Source organism: Ranitomeya variabilis, chromosome 7 (genome assembly GCF_051348905.1).
Source record: "Ranitomeya variabilis isolate aRanVar5 chromosome 7, aRanVar5.hap1, whole genome shotgun sequence".
NCBI lineage: Eukaryota > Metazoa > Chordata > Amphibia > Anura > Dendrobatidae > Ranitomeya > Ranitomeya variabilis.
Window position 1 is genome coordinate 26147639 of NC_135238.1, and position 16380 is coordinate 26164018.

General features: G+C 43.2%; 1 protein-coding gene across 1 annotated transcript in view; it reads right to left on the reverse strand.

Moving 5' to 3' along the window:
* The window catches only part of TEDC2 (tubulin epsilon and delta complex 2), a 29549-nt gene that overhangs the window by 3855 nt on the left and 9314 nt on the right, over positions 1–16380 (reverse strand). The window contains exons 5-9 of the mRNA XM_077274658.1: positions 9861–10329; positions 9365–9418; positions 8330–8408; positions 4225–4345; positions 1355–1453 (exon numbers count right to left, since the gene is read on the reverse strand). Coding sequence (XP_077130773.1) covers positions 1355–1453; positions 4225–4345; positions 8330–8408; positions 9365–9418; positions 9861–10329 — 822 coding nt within the window. The remainder of the gene's footprint in view (positions 1–1354; positions 1454–4224; positions 4346–8329; positions 8409–9364; positions 9419–9860; positions 10330–16380) is intronic.

Here is a 16380-nt window from a genome sequence, read left to right on the forward strand (position 1 = left end):
CAGTGGAACTGGAAATAGTAAGTGATGTAAGGAAACCCTGAGACAGGTCTTACATCCGGGCCCAGGAGCCCCAAATCTCTGCCACTCACCATCATACTAATTTTCAGTTATTCTTGGAGTAAATGTGTCGTATTGTCTCCTCACACTTAGCCCCTAAGTCACTTGACACATGGTCTCCCAAACCACAGGCAGCATGAATCAAAAAACTGGATGCACAATTGCAGACAGATCTATTTTTCTATGAAACGTTCCAGTGTTTAGATCAACTTTCCCGGACCTGCTGGGTAGACCCGTCAGTCCCCCTCTGGTGTTGCAGGAAGGCCCGGACTGACTAGTCTGGTACCTGGCCTCCACTCCAAACCATAACTGTGTCTGAAAACACTGGAGCATTTCATAGAAAAATATTCCAGGCTGCAATCGTGTAGCCAGGATCGGATTCATACTGCAGGAATTTGGGCAGTGTGAATCAAGTGACAGGTTCCTATTAAAAAAAGTATCAAAACCATTACATAGTTGTAAACTGTTATGCAGGTACTGCTTGTGTGGCTTTTTAATGCCCGAAAACTGGCGTAGGGCCAGTTAGATATTATTATTATTTATTATTATAGCGCCATTTATTCCATGGCGCTTTACATTGTCGTATAGTTCTTCTAATTCGCCATGTCGCTTGTCTCATGTGCAGGGCATTGCAGTAGCTTAGGTAGCCATGGTTATGACCACTAAGAACTAACTAATTTTCACTATATAAGTGGCTGTAACCATGGATACCTAAGCTACTGCAATGCCCTGCACATGGGGTAAGCGACACAGCAAATCAGAAGAACTATACTACATGTCTAATTGGAGGTATTGGCTAATATTCTTATTATTACACCTACTACATACTGGGATAGGATCTTGGAGATGGGAATAGGTGCGACATTTGAGAAATATGGAGTGGCGGAGTTGAAAATAAAGATTTTTTTTAGTGCAAATTAGGCTATTTTTTTTTTATTAATGTGGGCCACTGTCTGTCCGGTAGGTACTGCTGTGCCTGGCCTCCTCATTTTAACACTATAAGGGGCACGGACAGATGCAGTGTACTAGTTTTCATTAACGATCGTCGGTGGCTGTGTTTAATGAATCTTCCAGAAATAACATGTTGGTTGAGACCAATTATTACAGTAGTCACACTGCACGGTGGAAGATGTTCTACAGAATATTCTGGTGTAATTCTGCACTCAGCTTTCCGGGCACACTGGGATTTATATGAAGCAGATGGCGACCTCCTGTAATCCAAATGATGGATAGTGACTTCAAAGCCTCCGGACGCGGCGCTCTACACTGCCTGGTGTGATAATGTGCCGTCACTTACCCAGCTGGAGGTTCTGCAGCTCCCATTGGTATTTGGCCACTTCTTCTTGTAGAGCTTCCAAAAGCAGCAGAGAGCGGCGATTCTGGCAGCGCGCCGGACCTTAGAGAGCGGAGAAATGTCAGTCCTCCCCACAAATGTCAATATAATTAGCAGACTCTGCTTCCTGATCTGTGGAGACGCCTCGATTCTTCATTCACGACGCAAACCTTCATCTGGAATGCCATCACTCTTGATAGTATGCCAAACGGAAGGATGTCGTCTGTGTGTGTCATATTGGAAGTATCTACTCTGTGGTTGAGCGCCTTGTTGTTATATATATCTATATATTTTTTAAATTTATTTACAGTAGTCAGAGATTTATTTTTCCAGATACAGAGCTCAAAATTCCCTGTATCTGCCTTAATCAAATGAGAAATGTTGTGCTACCTCCAGCTGCCTCTAGAGGGAGCTCAGGAGTTTTCTGTATGCAAAATATATATATATATCAGTATGCAGCAAGTGAATCAGCTCCCTCTAGTGGTGGCTACAGGCAGCTGGAAAATTGCAATTTATTAAAATATGGCAAAAAACTCCCCAAACCTTTAATAATACAAATAAATTACTGTATCACAGAACTTTGTACCTACTTAAAGGGATATTATCAAAATAGCAACTTGCTAATCGCCAAGTTCTAATCGTTGGGACCCTCCAGTGAAGCAGAGATCGGAGCTATGGAACCGGGCTAGAACCCTACCTAAGGGGACTGGAAGGGAGGTAGAACATAGGCACCTCTGCTACATTCAGCACGGGGCTGCAGAGCTCATTTTTGGGGGTTCCAATCATGAGATCTCAAGGGGGGGGGGGGGATGTGTTCCAGCGGTCACACTTCAAGCAATCAGAAAATGGTAACACCCAGTTCTTCATTTCCGGTAGGAATAATAGAGAAACAGCACAACATAGAAAAATAAGAATGTTAACCATTGTAATTAAGCCCTGGTGATGACCCCAGATCGGAATCTACTAATTGATTATGTTAGATCAGTAATGTGGGCACTTTCACACTACGATCAGTCATCTCATCGAGCATCGGCCTCAGTCTAACAATACGGACGGGATTAGATGTTAAACACACATGAAGACGAATGGCTCCTGTTCGCCCAATGTCAAATAATGAGCACAGGTTAATTAGGTGAAACAAATTTATCGCACGGCAATATGTATTTATAGCCGGCCCATAATACAAGCCACCGTGGGGGTCTATCTCCTATTAACATGCCTGTTTCTATCCAGAACACTCTCGCTGCCTGACGTGAGTCACATAATGCCGCCATACAGAACAGAGCCGGTGTGCCGCACACAATAAGAGGATTGCCTCTCATGCTTCTCCTGATATGAACCCATAAAGAGTAGGGGTTGTAAAATAATACACGTGTACACTAATATATGCAGCACATGTATATATTACATACTGTTCATACATATAAGTATGTACATATATACAAATGTATGTAATATATATATACACACACACACACATATATGCATACACACACATACATACATATTATTTATTATTATAGTGCCATTTTTTCCATGGACCTTTAAATGTGAGGAGGGACATATATTATATATATAAATATATATATATATAAATATATATATATATATATATATATATAAATATAAATATAAATATATATATATATATATATATATATATATATATATATATATATATATATATATATATATATACACTCACCGGCCACTTTATTAGGTACACCATGCTAGTAACGGGTTGGACCCCTTTTGCCTTCAGAACTGCCTCAATTCTTCGTGGCATAGATTCCACAAGGTGCTGGAAGCATTCCTCAGAGATTTTGGTCCATATTGACATGATGGCATCACACAGTTGCCGCAGATTTGTCGGCTGCACATCCCAAAGATGCTCCATACAAGGCAGGATGGATCCATGCTTTCATGTTGTTTACGCCAAATTCTGACCCTACCATCCGAATGTCGCAGCAGAAATCGAGACTCATCAGACCAAGCAACGTTTTTCCAATCTTCTACTGTCCAATTTCGATGAGCTTGTACAAATTGTAGCCTCAGTTTCCTGTTCTTAGCTGAAAGGAGTGTTACCCGGTGTGGTCTTCTGCTGCTGTAGCCCATCTGCCTCAAAGTTCGACGCACTGTGCGTTCAGAGATGCTCTTAGGCCTACCTTGGTTGTAACGGGTGGCGATTTGAGTCACTGTTGCCTTTCTATCAGCTCGAACCAGTCTGCCCATTCTCCTCTGACCTCTGGCATCAACAAGGCATTTCCACCCACAGAACTGCCGCTCACTGGATTTTTTTTCTTTTTCGGACCATTCTCTGTAAACCCTAGAGATGGTTGTGCGTGAAAATCCCAGTAGATCAGCAGTTTCTGAAATACTCAGACCAGCCCTTCTGGCACCAACAACCATGCCACGTTCAAAGGCACTCAAATCACCTTTCTTCCCCATACTGATGCTCGGTTTGAACTGCAGGAGATTGTCTTGACCATGTCTGCATGCCTAAATGCACTGAGTTGCCGCCATGTGATTGGCTGATTAGAAATTAAGTGTTAACAAGAAGTTGGACAGGTGTACCTAATAAAGTGGCCAGTGAGTGTGTGTGTATATATATATATATATATATATATATATATATATATATATATATATATATATATATATATATATATATATATATATATATATATATATATATATATAGGGAAGCAACTGTCCACAGGCCTGAATGCTCGTTATGGTGTAACTGACAAGACATGCGTTCCATGGTCACAGATTTTCCCCGGCACCTGATTGGGGGTGGTGCAGTGGGGATCACGGTGGTCGCGGTTCCTCACCTGATGCTTGCCAGTTACCGGCAGCGTCTGCTCTCTGCTGCCAGCTCCTGACCTCTCTCTCCCAGCGCACGGTCTCTTCCTCGATCTCGAAAAGGCTTCGCTTAGGAGCATCAGGATCAAACTGACTGGTAATTAAGGATCACAACATGAAAGTTTAATATTGTAAAACGGTGGAGCGGTAATACGTGCGGAGATTTCAGAAGTGATGAAGTAGAAGAGATTAAGAAGAAACGGAAGATGTCACAATTCAATAATTAATGAGAAAAGAAATCATTACATGTAATTAGATAGGATTATCGATTGATTTTTTAAATTTTTTTTTTGGGGGGAGGAGGTGCACCGATGTAGGATAAGTGATTTTCATCAAGTGTTGCTAAAATGAGCCATTGAGAAGACATGAAGCATCGCCATGGTCAGTCAGACCTCCGCATGTGGACGAATTGGGGTTTACTCAAATGGCGATTTATTGCTAGGACTAGTGGCAACTATGACCAAAAAAAAATGCTTTTTGATCTTAGTGTGTGAATACACACTTACAGTCAAGTTTTCCATGGGATTAAAAGGGAGGTGAGTGCCACTCACGACATCACGTCTGCACACACTGGCCAGGACGCACAAACATCAGGTCCTACCGATGAGGCATGGACGCATCATTGGCAGGTCCCGTGCAGGAGTCCTATTCTAGCGGATGCAGGATACCTGCTGACTGTACTTTTATCCGCATTTAATAAATTGCACAAATGCAAAATATCTGCCAATGATGCACGCTTCCACTTCTGTGTCTGACAAGGACAGGTGCAAGATACCTGCCCATCACACTCATATCCACATGCAACAGGAAAGTTGTATGATCCCAGGGAATCGAGCCGTGACCCTGAGTGGATACGCTCTGTCCCTTATAAGACAGGCTTAAAGTATGGCAGAATGGACCACCTTTCGAAGAAAAAAAAAAAAAAAAAAATCGGCTGAGCAGGAGACTGCGCCGAGGGAAGCCGACATGACATACTTCCCTGCGTGACCAATCTGGTCCGCTCTTTCGAAAGAGGAAGCGCCCGACAGAATTCATTAGCGAGGGGTGTGGAGTCTCACGTTGCGGAACAGAACAGGCAGAGGGCTTAATCTGCAGCCTCTAAGGCCAATTTGGCGAGGGCCTTGGTGTGCCTGTCGGAGAGCTCCTTTAGCGAGGCATCATCTGAAAGGGGGAGGATTGTGTTAATGGAGAGCCAGGAGACCGGGGGATCCACCGAGTGAGACTTTACTCATTTCTGTAGCACGTTGGTCAAAAATGGATACAAAACCTCCTTTTCGTCTCTGAAAACCCAGGAAAGGTGCTTCATCTTTCTGAAGGATACGGTCTGCTCAGAGGGTGAGGACTCTACGTCCTTTACATTAAGGGTCTCATTAACAGCTAGAATCAGACTACATCATGTCAAGCAGTTTTGAGATTTCTTCGGAGATCAGATCGAATCTGACTCAGAATGGGGAGTCTGACTCCTGGATCGCCGGAGGAAGGGGAGCGAGATGGAATCCTGGAGGATGTTGAGGGGGACGGAGAACTACATGATGAGCTAGTGTGGGAGCACTTTTTGCAACTCCTGCGTAATCTACCTTGTTTGGGTTGGGAAACCCCGAGGTCCAAAACGTCCATGGAAGTGGACAGGACCCCCGTGGTGGTGGCAAGATTGGGATACTTTGGTTAGGTCATCGAATGATTGAGAGAGAGCTGCAGCCCACTCGGGGTGGGGAGCTCCTGCGAAGATAGCATGGTCGATGGGCTGCAATCCAGGCAGAGGGAAGAGGTCTGACCAGAAGGAAACCTTGTGTTAAAGGGAAAACTTTCAAAGTGCAGGATAATAAGAGGAGGATGGGAAGACTCCTTGTGGTTAAGCATAGGGGAAGAGAAATGTCCAAAGGTAGCTATGCTGGGGATATACAGCTGCCCCCTGTGGCAGACCCTGGATCCTGTGGTCGCTGATGGCGGAGGTGGTACAGCGGAGCCAGGCAGTGAGGGGCAGAGTTCGTGGTAGCTGTGGCAGTAGAGTACGAACCGAAGACTAAATGAAGGAGCCGGGCAGAATTTGAAAAAGGCGGCGTCAGAAAATGCGTGCAGCGCTCCCGCAAGATAGAATACAAGGAGCGCCTAGATAGGCTGAGGATGGTGCGGCGAGAAACAGCCAGAAGACCGGCCAGTGGAGAAAGCCCAGGTTAAAGCCAGAAGCGACCTTTTTTAAGAGATGCTACCGAATAGTACCAGGGCAGGGCGGAGGCTGCAGCAGGTCTAGGGGGGAGAAATAAAATGGCTTTCGTCAGGGGTCAAACAGACCATGAACTGGGAAAAACTAGGACCTTCTGCAAGCCCTTTATTTTTCTTGTTTTTATAATTGGAGCCCCCTTCACTGTCACACCTGATCTGGATATACCTATCCTAAAGATCCCCAATACTTCTTTGCAGACAGGTAAAAGGAGATGGACATCAGATGTTGTGGGCGCAGACTGGTTGATAGGCAACGGATCCATCTTTTCCATCGGGCATTGGTGGCAAGGACCGTCTGCTGGGGAGCCCCAAACACTCTTGTGTTAGGGGGTTAGCCTATCCCCTGTGGTCTGCCTTGTAGACACGAGAGGGTACAGTAGTGTCGAGTCCACACTGCGCTCTCAGTCTCTAGGTGGGAGATCAGAGTGACAACTCCACACTGTGCTCTCAGTCTCTAGGTGGGAGATCAGAGTGACAACTCCTCACTGTGCTCTCAGTCTCTAGGTGGGAGATCAGAGTGACAACTCCACACTGTGCTCTCACAGTCTCTAGGTGGGAGATCAGAGTGACACAGCTCTACACTGTGCTCTCAGTCTCTAGGTGGGAGATCAGAGTGACAACTCCACACTATGCTCTCAGTCTCTAGGAGGGAGATCAGAGTGACAACTCCACACTGTGCTCTCAGTCTCTAGGAGGGAGATCAGAGTGACAACTCCACACTGTGCTCTCAGTCTCTAGGAGGGAGATCAGAGTGAAAACTCCACACTGTGCTCTCAGTCTCTAGGTGGGAGATCAGAGTGACAAAACTCCACACTGTGCTCTCAGTTTCTAGGTGGGAGATCAGAGTGACACAACTCCACACTGTGCTCTCAGTCCCTAGGTGGGAGATCAGAGTGACACAATTCCACACTGTGCTCTCAGTCTCTAGGTGGGAGATCAGAGTGACAAAACTCCACACTGTGCTCTCAGTCTCTAGGTGGGAGATCAGAGTTACAACTCCACACTGTGCTCTCAGCCTCTAGATGAGAGATCAGAGTGACAATTCCACACTGTGCTCTCAGTCTTTAGGAGGGAGATCAGAGTGAAAACTCCACACTGTGCTCTCAGTCTCTAGGTGGGAGATCAGAGTGACAAAACTCCACACTGTGCTCTCAGTGCGTAGGCGGGAAATCAAGAGTGACACAACTCCACACTCTACTCTCAGTCTCTAGGTGGAAGATCACAGTGACAGAACTTCACACTGTGCTCTCAGTTTCTAGGTGGGAGATCAGAGTGACACAACTCCACACTGTGCTCTCAGTCTCTAGGTGGGAGATCAGGATGACAACTCCACACTGTGCTCTGTCTCTAGGTGGGAGATCAGAGTGAGAAAATTTATTTTAAGCCCAAAATACACGTACTCAGCTGAACAGAGTAAGGTGTGTATTCACCTGTTATAATACAGGAAAATAAATATGTCTATTAACATATATTAATTTGTTATGAACTGTGTTGTACCAATATCAATTTGTGAAAAGAAATATAGATATAAGTCAGCAAATCGCAGATTTCCATGCACAGTCATATGGAGAGAGAACAGCATTTAACCTGTGCTGAGGCGCCCTGGGAAGAGGCGTGCAGACATTAGCATAAAGGAATATAATGGGATTCACAGACGCACAGTCGCCCCATTCCTTACATAGATCTGTACTGCTGCACGGATGTCACTCAGAATACAGGTCTGGCAGCTGGGAGTGCAGGACGAGGCATGGGATAAGCCTCTAGGAGCAGAAGCGCAGAGCACGGTACAATGGCCTATTCTCTAAGGACCACTGGACGGGGCTTTTACGTCACCCGGCAGGAACAGGATACAGTTGTTTGCAGCTTCTGAATAAATGAGGGTCTGGAGCCAGGAAGGTGGTCTTGAATGGCAAAGAACTTCTCCCATAATCTATAAAACACAGGAAAACAGTATGGTTATCTCAGTATGGAATCGCCAAACCCAATTTCCTCACCGCCTCTTATTACACTGCACGTAAAAAGCTTTATTGCATTTCTTGTAATGGAATCCGAAAATGTGAAATGTGCGCTACGTACGTGATGTGAGAAATATGAAGAACTGAACCTGCAACTATTACAGATAACTAAAATAAATACAATCCATTCTGACTCAGCAAAAGCATGTCAGAATTTAAAGGGGTTGCTCGGGCTTATCATGAAAGTCTCCAGTCACTCTGTGACTGCAGACTTGGGAATCCTCACAGTGTGTGCACGGCACTCTGCGAGGATTCTCCGGCGTTGGCGGCGAAGTGTTATCAGTTATTCTACAGGAAGATGAGGAGGTGAGCTGTGACTTATTGTGAATGGTGGATCCTGCTTTATTTGCTGTATATAGAGGTGTTATCAGTCATTGTACAGGAGGAGGAGGTGAGCTGTGACATCATCTATTGTGAATGGTGGATCCTGTATTATCTACTGTATATAGAGGTGTTATCAGTCATTGTACAGGAGGAGGAGGTGAGCTGTGACATCACCTATTGTGAATGGTGGATCCTGCGTTGTCTACTGTATATAGAGGGGTTATCAGTCATTGTACAGAAGGAGGTGAGCTATGACATCACCTATTGTGAATGGTGGATCCTGCGTTGTCTACTGTATATAGAGAGGTTATCAGTCATTGCACAGGAGGAGGTGAGCTGTGACATCACCTATTGTGAATGTTAGATGACTGACACTTTTCCCTTGTGAATGTGATAAATTTCCCTCACTTCAATGGAGCATCTTCGACAACTGGAAATGTAGTGTAGAAAAAAAGAAGCAAAAAATCATTATATAAAAAAGATCAATGCCTTTTCTATCAGTCACTGTGCAGTCCCCCTTCTTGTACAGTATACAGACTTATCTCACCTCGTCCGTCTCATGTACGCCCGCTGATATTCTGCTGGCAGTCTTAGGCTTGATCTATTGGGACACAAAAATAGCAAAATTCTTAAACCAACCATTAAAAAGCTGGGTTCATACATGGGCAGCACGGTGGCAGCACGGTGGCACAGTGGTTAGCACAGCAGCCTTGCAGCGCTGAAGTCCTGGGTTCAAACCCCACCAAGGACAACATCGGCAAAGAGTGTGTATGTTCTCTCTGTGTTTGTGTGGGTTTCCTCCAGGTTCTCCGGTTTCCTCCCACATTCCAAAGACATACTGACAGGGAATTTAGATTGTGAGCCCCAACGGGGACAGCGATGATAATGTGTGCAACCTGTAAAGCGCTGCGGAATATGTTAGCGCTATATAAAAATAAAGATTATTATGGGCAGTGATCACAAAAAAAGTTAACGGTTAATAGGAAAGACTTTGCCCAGGCACATGATAATTATATATATATAACAAATGAGATCAATCTCACCCCTTTTCTTTCAATGTAGAAGGTTTTTTTGGTTGCAAGGACTCCGGACATGAAAGGGTGGTTGGCGGAGACACAGGTTTTAATGCACTGCACGCTCGGGTGGGGCTCGCCTTCATCCCAGGTTGCTTGCCTTCACCACCATTGCTTTTTTTAGGGATTGGTGGCTTCGAAGGTCTTAGTTGTGCCGATTTGTTGCTTGATGTTCTTTGCCCGGGCCTAGGGCCCCTTCTACTGTCAGGGACAGTTTTGTATGGAGGGTTCAGACGGTATGTCGCGGACTTGGATGCTTTCTGTGTAACTTTAATTAAAGCTTTAAGGGGCCTTTCTTCAGTCACCGGGCAAGAAGAAGGTGCTGGGGCTTTATTACTGGGGGAGTCTGTCTTGCTGGTTTCTCTAACTTTTAAGGCCTTCTGTAGAGCTTTGTTTAGTAGTTCCACCTCCTGTAGATCTTCCGGTGATGGTTGGATCTCTAAGAGGGAGAAAAAAAAATGATGGCAAGAATCATTATAGTTGCTGCCCCGATGTCACCGGGGTGGCCACAGCAATACGTAAACTTGTACTAGGTCAGAACCACATATTACAAGTTCTGAGACCAGATGACAGACCATATTGCACAGAGGGTACTCACCTACATGCACGAGCCGTCACAAATGCTTCATCCTCTACTGGCAATGACCAATGTAAAAGATGTGCAACACAACATCCCACCTTTTCAGGGTCCCAAAGTGGGCAGTCACCCCTGGCACTTCTGCAAGAAAATGGCTAACACACTAGGACATGAGAGGTCCCAAAATCTTGTGAACTTTACTTGGGTTGTCAAATAAAGATAGATGAAAAATAAAAGATGATTAATGGGGGTCTGGCTGTTGAGACCCCCATGGTTCCTGAAATAGGGATCCAGAGTAAGTACTCTGCTCACTACCACTCCAGTCACACAGAACTTTGGGCCCTCACTCTTGTGATCCCAATGGTTGCACCCCCAGCAATCATACATGTATCACCAATCCTATTCTGTTGGGTTCCTGGAGCAAAGTTTTGACATTATTAAGTTTTTGCCATTAAATTACACTGCTTTTAGAACAGGTAATTTAAGGGTAAGCGTAGAAACCTGCATCAATCAACCCGTCCTCCCCCACACACTTCTTCCAGCAGTGGAGAAATGAACATTGTAGATTGCAGCCCACTGCTTCCACAACATAGTAATGCTAATAAAAGCTCACACCAGTCCCTGGAAGCACAGATCCATTGCTACCAACTCCCACCAAGCAATAAAACATTAGTCATGTGGCCTCTGTCATTTATAACTATGGCAATCGAGGGAAACACAACTCTTAAAGTTGTCCCAGATCCCTCATCTGCAATGCCTTTTCCATCAAAGCTTAAAAGGGATGTCTGGTGAGAAGCCATTACCTCTCCACGAGGCAACATTTAGATCAGATCGGTAGGGTCCCCAGTCCTGCGACCCCCATCGATCGGCACCTTTATACACGTCACAGTGCAGCAGTAGTGATCATGGTCGGCCGCCGCTCACTCCATATTCTATGGGACACTGCTTTTTCCTAAAAACCCCAGAGAATGAATGGGTTTGCTGGTCGAGGATAAGCACTGCCGCCCCAGACTAATTGGGATAAAAGTGTCCTATTCTGCTGATCGTTGGCGGTCTGAGCAGACAGACCCGCACCTATCTATAAGCTTTCACCTATTCCATGGATAGGTGATAACTTCTTATCACCAGACAATCCGTTTAACAGCACGTGCCACAAAGCTGACCTTAATATTTATCTAATAGGAAATAATTATAATAGTCCGCCATGTTACAGATGCCGTGGAGCTGTAGCCTGGTCCTGGTCTGTGCGCTTGCTAGCTCATATTAGCTGCTTGCTTGACTCAGAGCCAAGGCTGCTGTGATCCCAGGACTTTCTTAGTTGGCATGCTTTTCCTACAGAAAAAAACAGACGAATTTGTAATTCACTGCCTGGAAAAGATATCATGTTATTTCGGCCATTACTCTATTTGCAAAGAAAGAAAAGAAGCTGCTTCTTTGGATCAGTGCCAATGCTGCTGTGATCACAGGACTTCCATTAGCAAAGAGAAAGTAAAGAAACTGCTTTTTTGTATCAGTGCCAATGCTGCTGTGATTAAAGGACTTCCATAAGCAAAGAGAAAGTAAAGAAACTGCTTCTTTGGATCAGTGTCAATGCTGCTGTGATCACGGGACTTCCATTAGCAAAGAGAAAGTAAAGAAGCTGCTTCTTTGGATCAGTGCCAATGCTGCTGTGATCACAGGACTTCCATTAGCAAAGAGAAAGTAAAGAAACTGCTTTTTTGTATCAGTGCCAATGCTGCTGTGATTAAAGGACTTCCATAAGCAAAGAGAAAGTAAAGAAACTGCTTCTTTGGATCAGTGTCAATGCTGCTGTGATCACGGGTCTTCCATTAGCAAAGAGAAAGTAAAGAAACTGCTTTTTTGTATCAGTGCCAATGCTGCTGTGATTAAAGGACTTCCATAAGCAAAGAGAAAGTAAAGAAACTGCTTCTTTGGATCAGTGTCAATGCTGCTGTGATCACGGGTCTTCCATTAGCAAAGAGAAAGTAAAGAAGCTGCTTCTTTGGATCAGTGCCAATGCTGCTGTGATCACAGGACTTCCATTAGCAAAGAGAAAGTAAAGAAACTGCTTTTTTGTATCAGTGCCAATGCTGCTGTGATTAAAGGACCTCCATAAGCAAAGAGAAAGTAAAGAAACTGCTTCTTTGGATCAATACCAATGCTGCTGTGATCACAGGGACTTTCTCTTGCAAACTCTTCCTACACAAGAACATGCAATTACTTGCCTTGAAATATATATTGTTTTAGCAAATTTTCTATTAGCAAGGAGAAAGTCAAGAACCTGCTTACTTTGAATCACTACCAAGACTGCTGTGTCACATGACTATTTAGCGGTCAAGCTTCCTCTACAATCAAATTTAACAGCATGTAGTTTCCTGTCTGGACAAGGTAATAATAATACTTTAGGCTTATCACTATCAGAAAGGAGAAAGTAAAAGAGCCTGCTAGCTTGAACCAGTGCAGAGGCTGCTGTGATCACAGGACTTTATTAACAAGGAAGCAGCACCCTGTTTAAACACCCAAAAAGTTTGTAAGATCGTCTTTGCTGATAGAGAAATAGATAAAAAACAAACGATCAAGAATAAGTAAACGGCTCATCCTACTCCGGGCTATATTAGAATGAAAGAAGTTTGTGTTCTACAAATTAATTAAACTAATACACAGCACAGGGGGTACGATTGAAGAAAGTGAGCACACGGCTGACAAAGACATGCTGCTGGTGAATTCCTGTGCCCGGTGAGGCGTCATAGTACCAGGCTCATGTGCTTGAGAGAGTTGTACACCTCTTGAAAAAAAAACATAATTAGAGATTTCGGAGGGCAATGCTGGCTGATATTGAACAGAGGGAAAAACAATGCTAGCTGGAATAAACGGAATTAAAAAATGAATTACGCTCCGGCATAAAATGAGGGCATTCATTATGATTAACGCATCTCATTGTCCAGATAAAGGGCTCTATATATAGAAAGCAGAATCTCACTACTTCTGCTGGCGAAACCGGGAGAACAAACCTCATCGCCGAGCAGGGAATTAGCATACATTAGCTTGTTCTAATCTAAATATGTATTATGGCGCCTGTCTGTGAGATGGATCCTATTGTGAGGGCTGCCCGTCTTTTCAGGCTAATATGGTGAATTTATGCTGAAACTAAATGGATTTCAATCGCCGCTCAGGAAGGGGACGGCTGCCCCGCTGCTATACTTTCCTTACAGTCAAACATCAGCCTCCGTATTACAGAAACAAACCCCGGAGATGTTTAACGCTAATATCTCCAAAGTTATAAGATCGCAGTCCTCAGTCAGAGCGTCGCTGCCGGATACTTGCCAGGTCTCCAATTAATAGGAAAGGTGCGCGAGACCTACCGATATTTGCCGGCAGCTCGTCAGCGCCTCCTGATGCGGAGGCGAGAGGAACTGGATAAACCTTTAAGCACTTTTCTGTGATACTGACACATTAGTGTTTACCTATCATGAATCTGACTTTTGGGGCCATTTTAACCCCTTACCGACATGTGACGTACATTTATCAGCTTTTTGCTGGCAGATGATGGCTGTGCTATTCAGCCATCATCTGCCGCTAAGAGCTAGCATTTAAAGCACACGGTCCCGGTGGTGGCGCTGTTCTAATTGCCCATTGGCACCCCATGATGCGATTAATGGATCGCCATGAAAACTGGGGGTCTGCTGAAAACTCCCGCGCCTGTCAAGACGGTATTCTTATGAAGTCTAGCATACGTAGTTGACTGTGATCTTTGCTATGCACAGCAATACTGTATTGATATCGCAAGCAATCGTGCAATCTCAGGTTCAATATATACATTACATTTTATAAGTATATATATATATTTTTTTTTTTCAAAACACACACATATGTATGAAAAAAAACACTAAAAATTTTTATTTTATAAACATATATTTACATATATTTATTAAATGTCTTTCACACAACATGTGTGGAAAAAATAAATAAATAAATAAATCACACCCTTCCCCCCCCCCCCCAATTAAAAACATAAAAATAAATTATTATTTTTTTTTTAAAATACACATATATGGTGACGTCACATCCGTGAATAGCCAATCTATCAAAATATATATATCAAAAATAATAAAATGAATGTAATCAAATGCTATTGTAATGAGAAAAAAAATCGAATCTCCAAAACTGCGTTTTTTTTTTTTCCGGCTGCCAAAACAGCATATAAAAATGAAATAATAAGAGGTGATCAAAACATTGTTTCTACCCCAAAAAAGGATTCACATTTTCTCGGGGTGGGGGGATCTCGGAAAATGGCAATACGGGCAACCTTAATTATAAACTGTAATTTTTTTCCCACTTTTTTTTTTATTCCATACATGCTTGGTATCGCTGTAATTGTACTGAACTGGAGAACCATATTGATGTGTAATTTTTACCATATCATGAACAATATTAAATAAAAAAAATAAAAAAAAAATTGTGGAATTGCATTTTTTTCAATATGTTGGCGCGCTTGAATTTTTTCTCCCCGCTTTCCAGTACATCACACGATAAAATAGCTGGCGTCATTCAAAAGCACAACTCGTCCCACAAAAAAGTTCACTTTAATGGAACTGAGCTGCAATACCTGACACGATCTGCGGACAGGCGTGGCGCTGTTTCCAAAAGAAAGCAGTCATATTTTTCTAATTCTGATCACCTCTGGATCGTAGGCCCTACTAGTATCTATATACATCATAGAGTAGGTTCCTCTGCTCTCCGAGAACATCTCCCTCTCTGGTAGACGTGATCCGACCATGATTTACATGGACAGCAACTCATTTGAAAGAATACATGTAACATTACAAGTCCGACAGAAGTGTCTTTTCTTATCTTTTTCGATAACGGCAAGGGGTTAAGAAGTCAAATTTCTATCAGGAAGTGCATCCACGCTGGCTGTCACATTGTGATTATGGGTCTCAGCATGCGAGCGCTAAAATGTCGCTTACGAATTGACAGCGCACGTGACAATATGGCAGGCGGCTGTCATCCGATTCACTGAACACCTGGCAGCTGCAGAACAAAACCTGACACTATATGCAAAGTGTGAACTTCACAAACCCTTTCTAGAACACTACATTCCCCTGATGACCGGTCCAGGACAGGAACACGACAGACACCAGTGTTCGGTGAATGACATATAGTCATATACCACTCGTACCATTTGGGGCCAGAATACATTTATAGCGGTATTTAAAAAAACAAAATAAAATGAATGAGATGCCTTAACCCCTTAGTGACCGAGCCAATTTTGACCTTAATGACCAATTTTTACAATTCTGACCACTGTCACTTTATCTGGTTATAACTCCGGAATGCTTCAACGGATCCCACTGATTCTGAAACTATTTTTTTTTTCGTGACATATTGTATTTCATGATAGAGATAAAATTTCTTTGATACGACTTGCGTTTATTTATGAAAAAAAACTGAAATTTGGCAAAAAAAAAGTGAAAATTTAGCAATTTTAAAACTTTTCATTTTATGCCCTTAAATCAGAAAGATATGTAATAGAAAATAGTTAATAAATAACTATTATAAATTTCCCACATGTCTATTTTAGATCAGCAGAATTTTGGAAACATATTTTTTTTTTGTTAGGAAGTTACCAGGGTTAAAAGTTGACCAGCGAATTATCATTTTTCCAACAAAATTAACAAAACCAATTTTTTTTTTTTAAGGGACCACCTCACATTTCAAGTGACTTTGAGGGGTCAATATATCAGAACGTACCCAAAAGTGACACCATTATAAAATCTGCACGCCTCAAAATGCTCAAAACCACATTCAAGAAGTTTATTAACACTTGCGTTGCTTCACGAGATCTGAAGCAACATGGAAGAAAAAAAATTAACTTAACTTTTTTTCACCAAAAATTGACTTTAGCCCCAAATT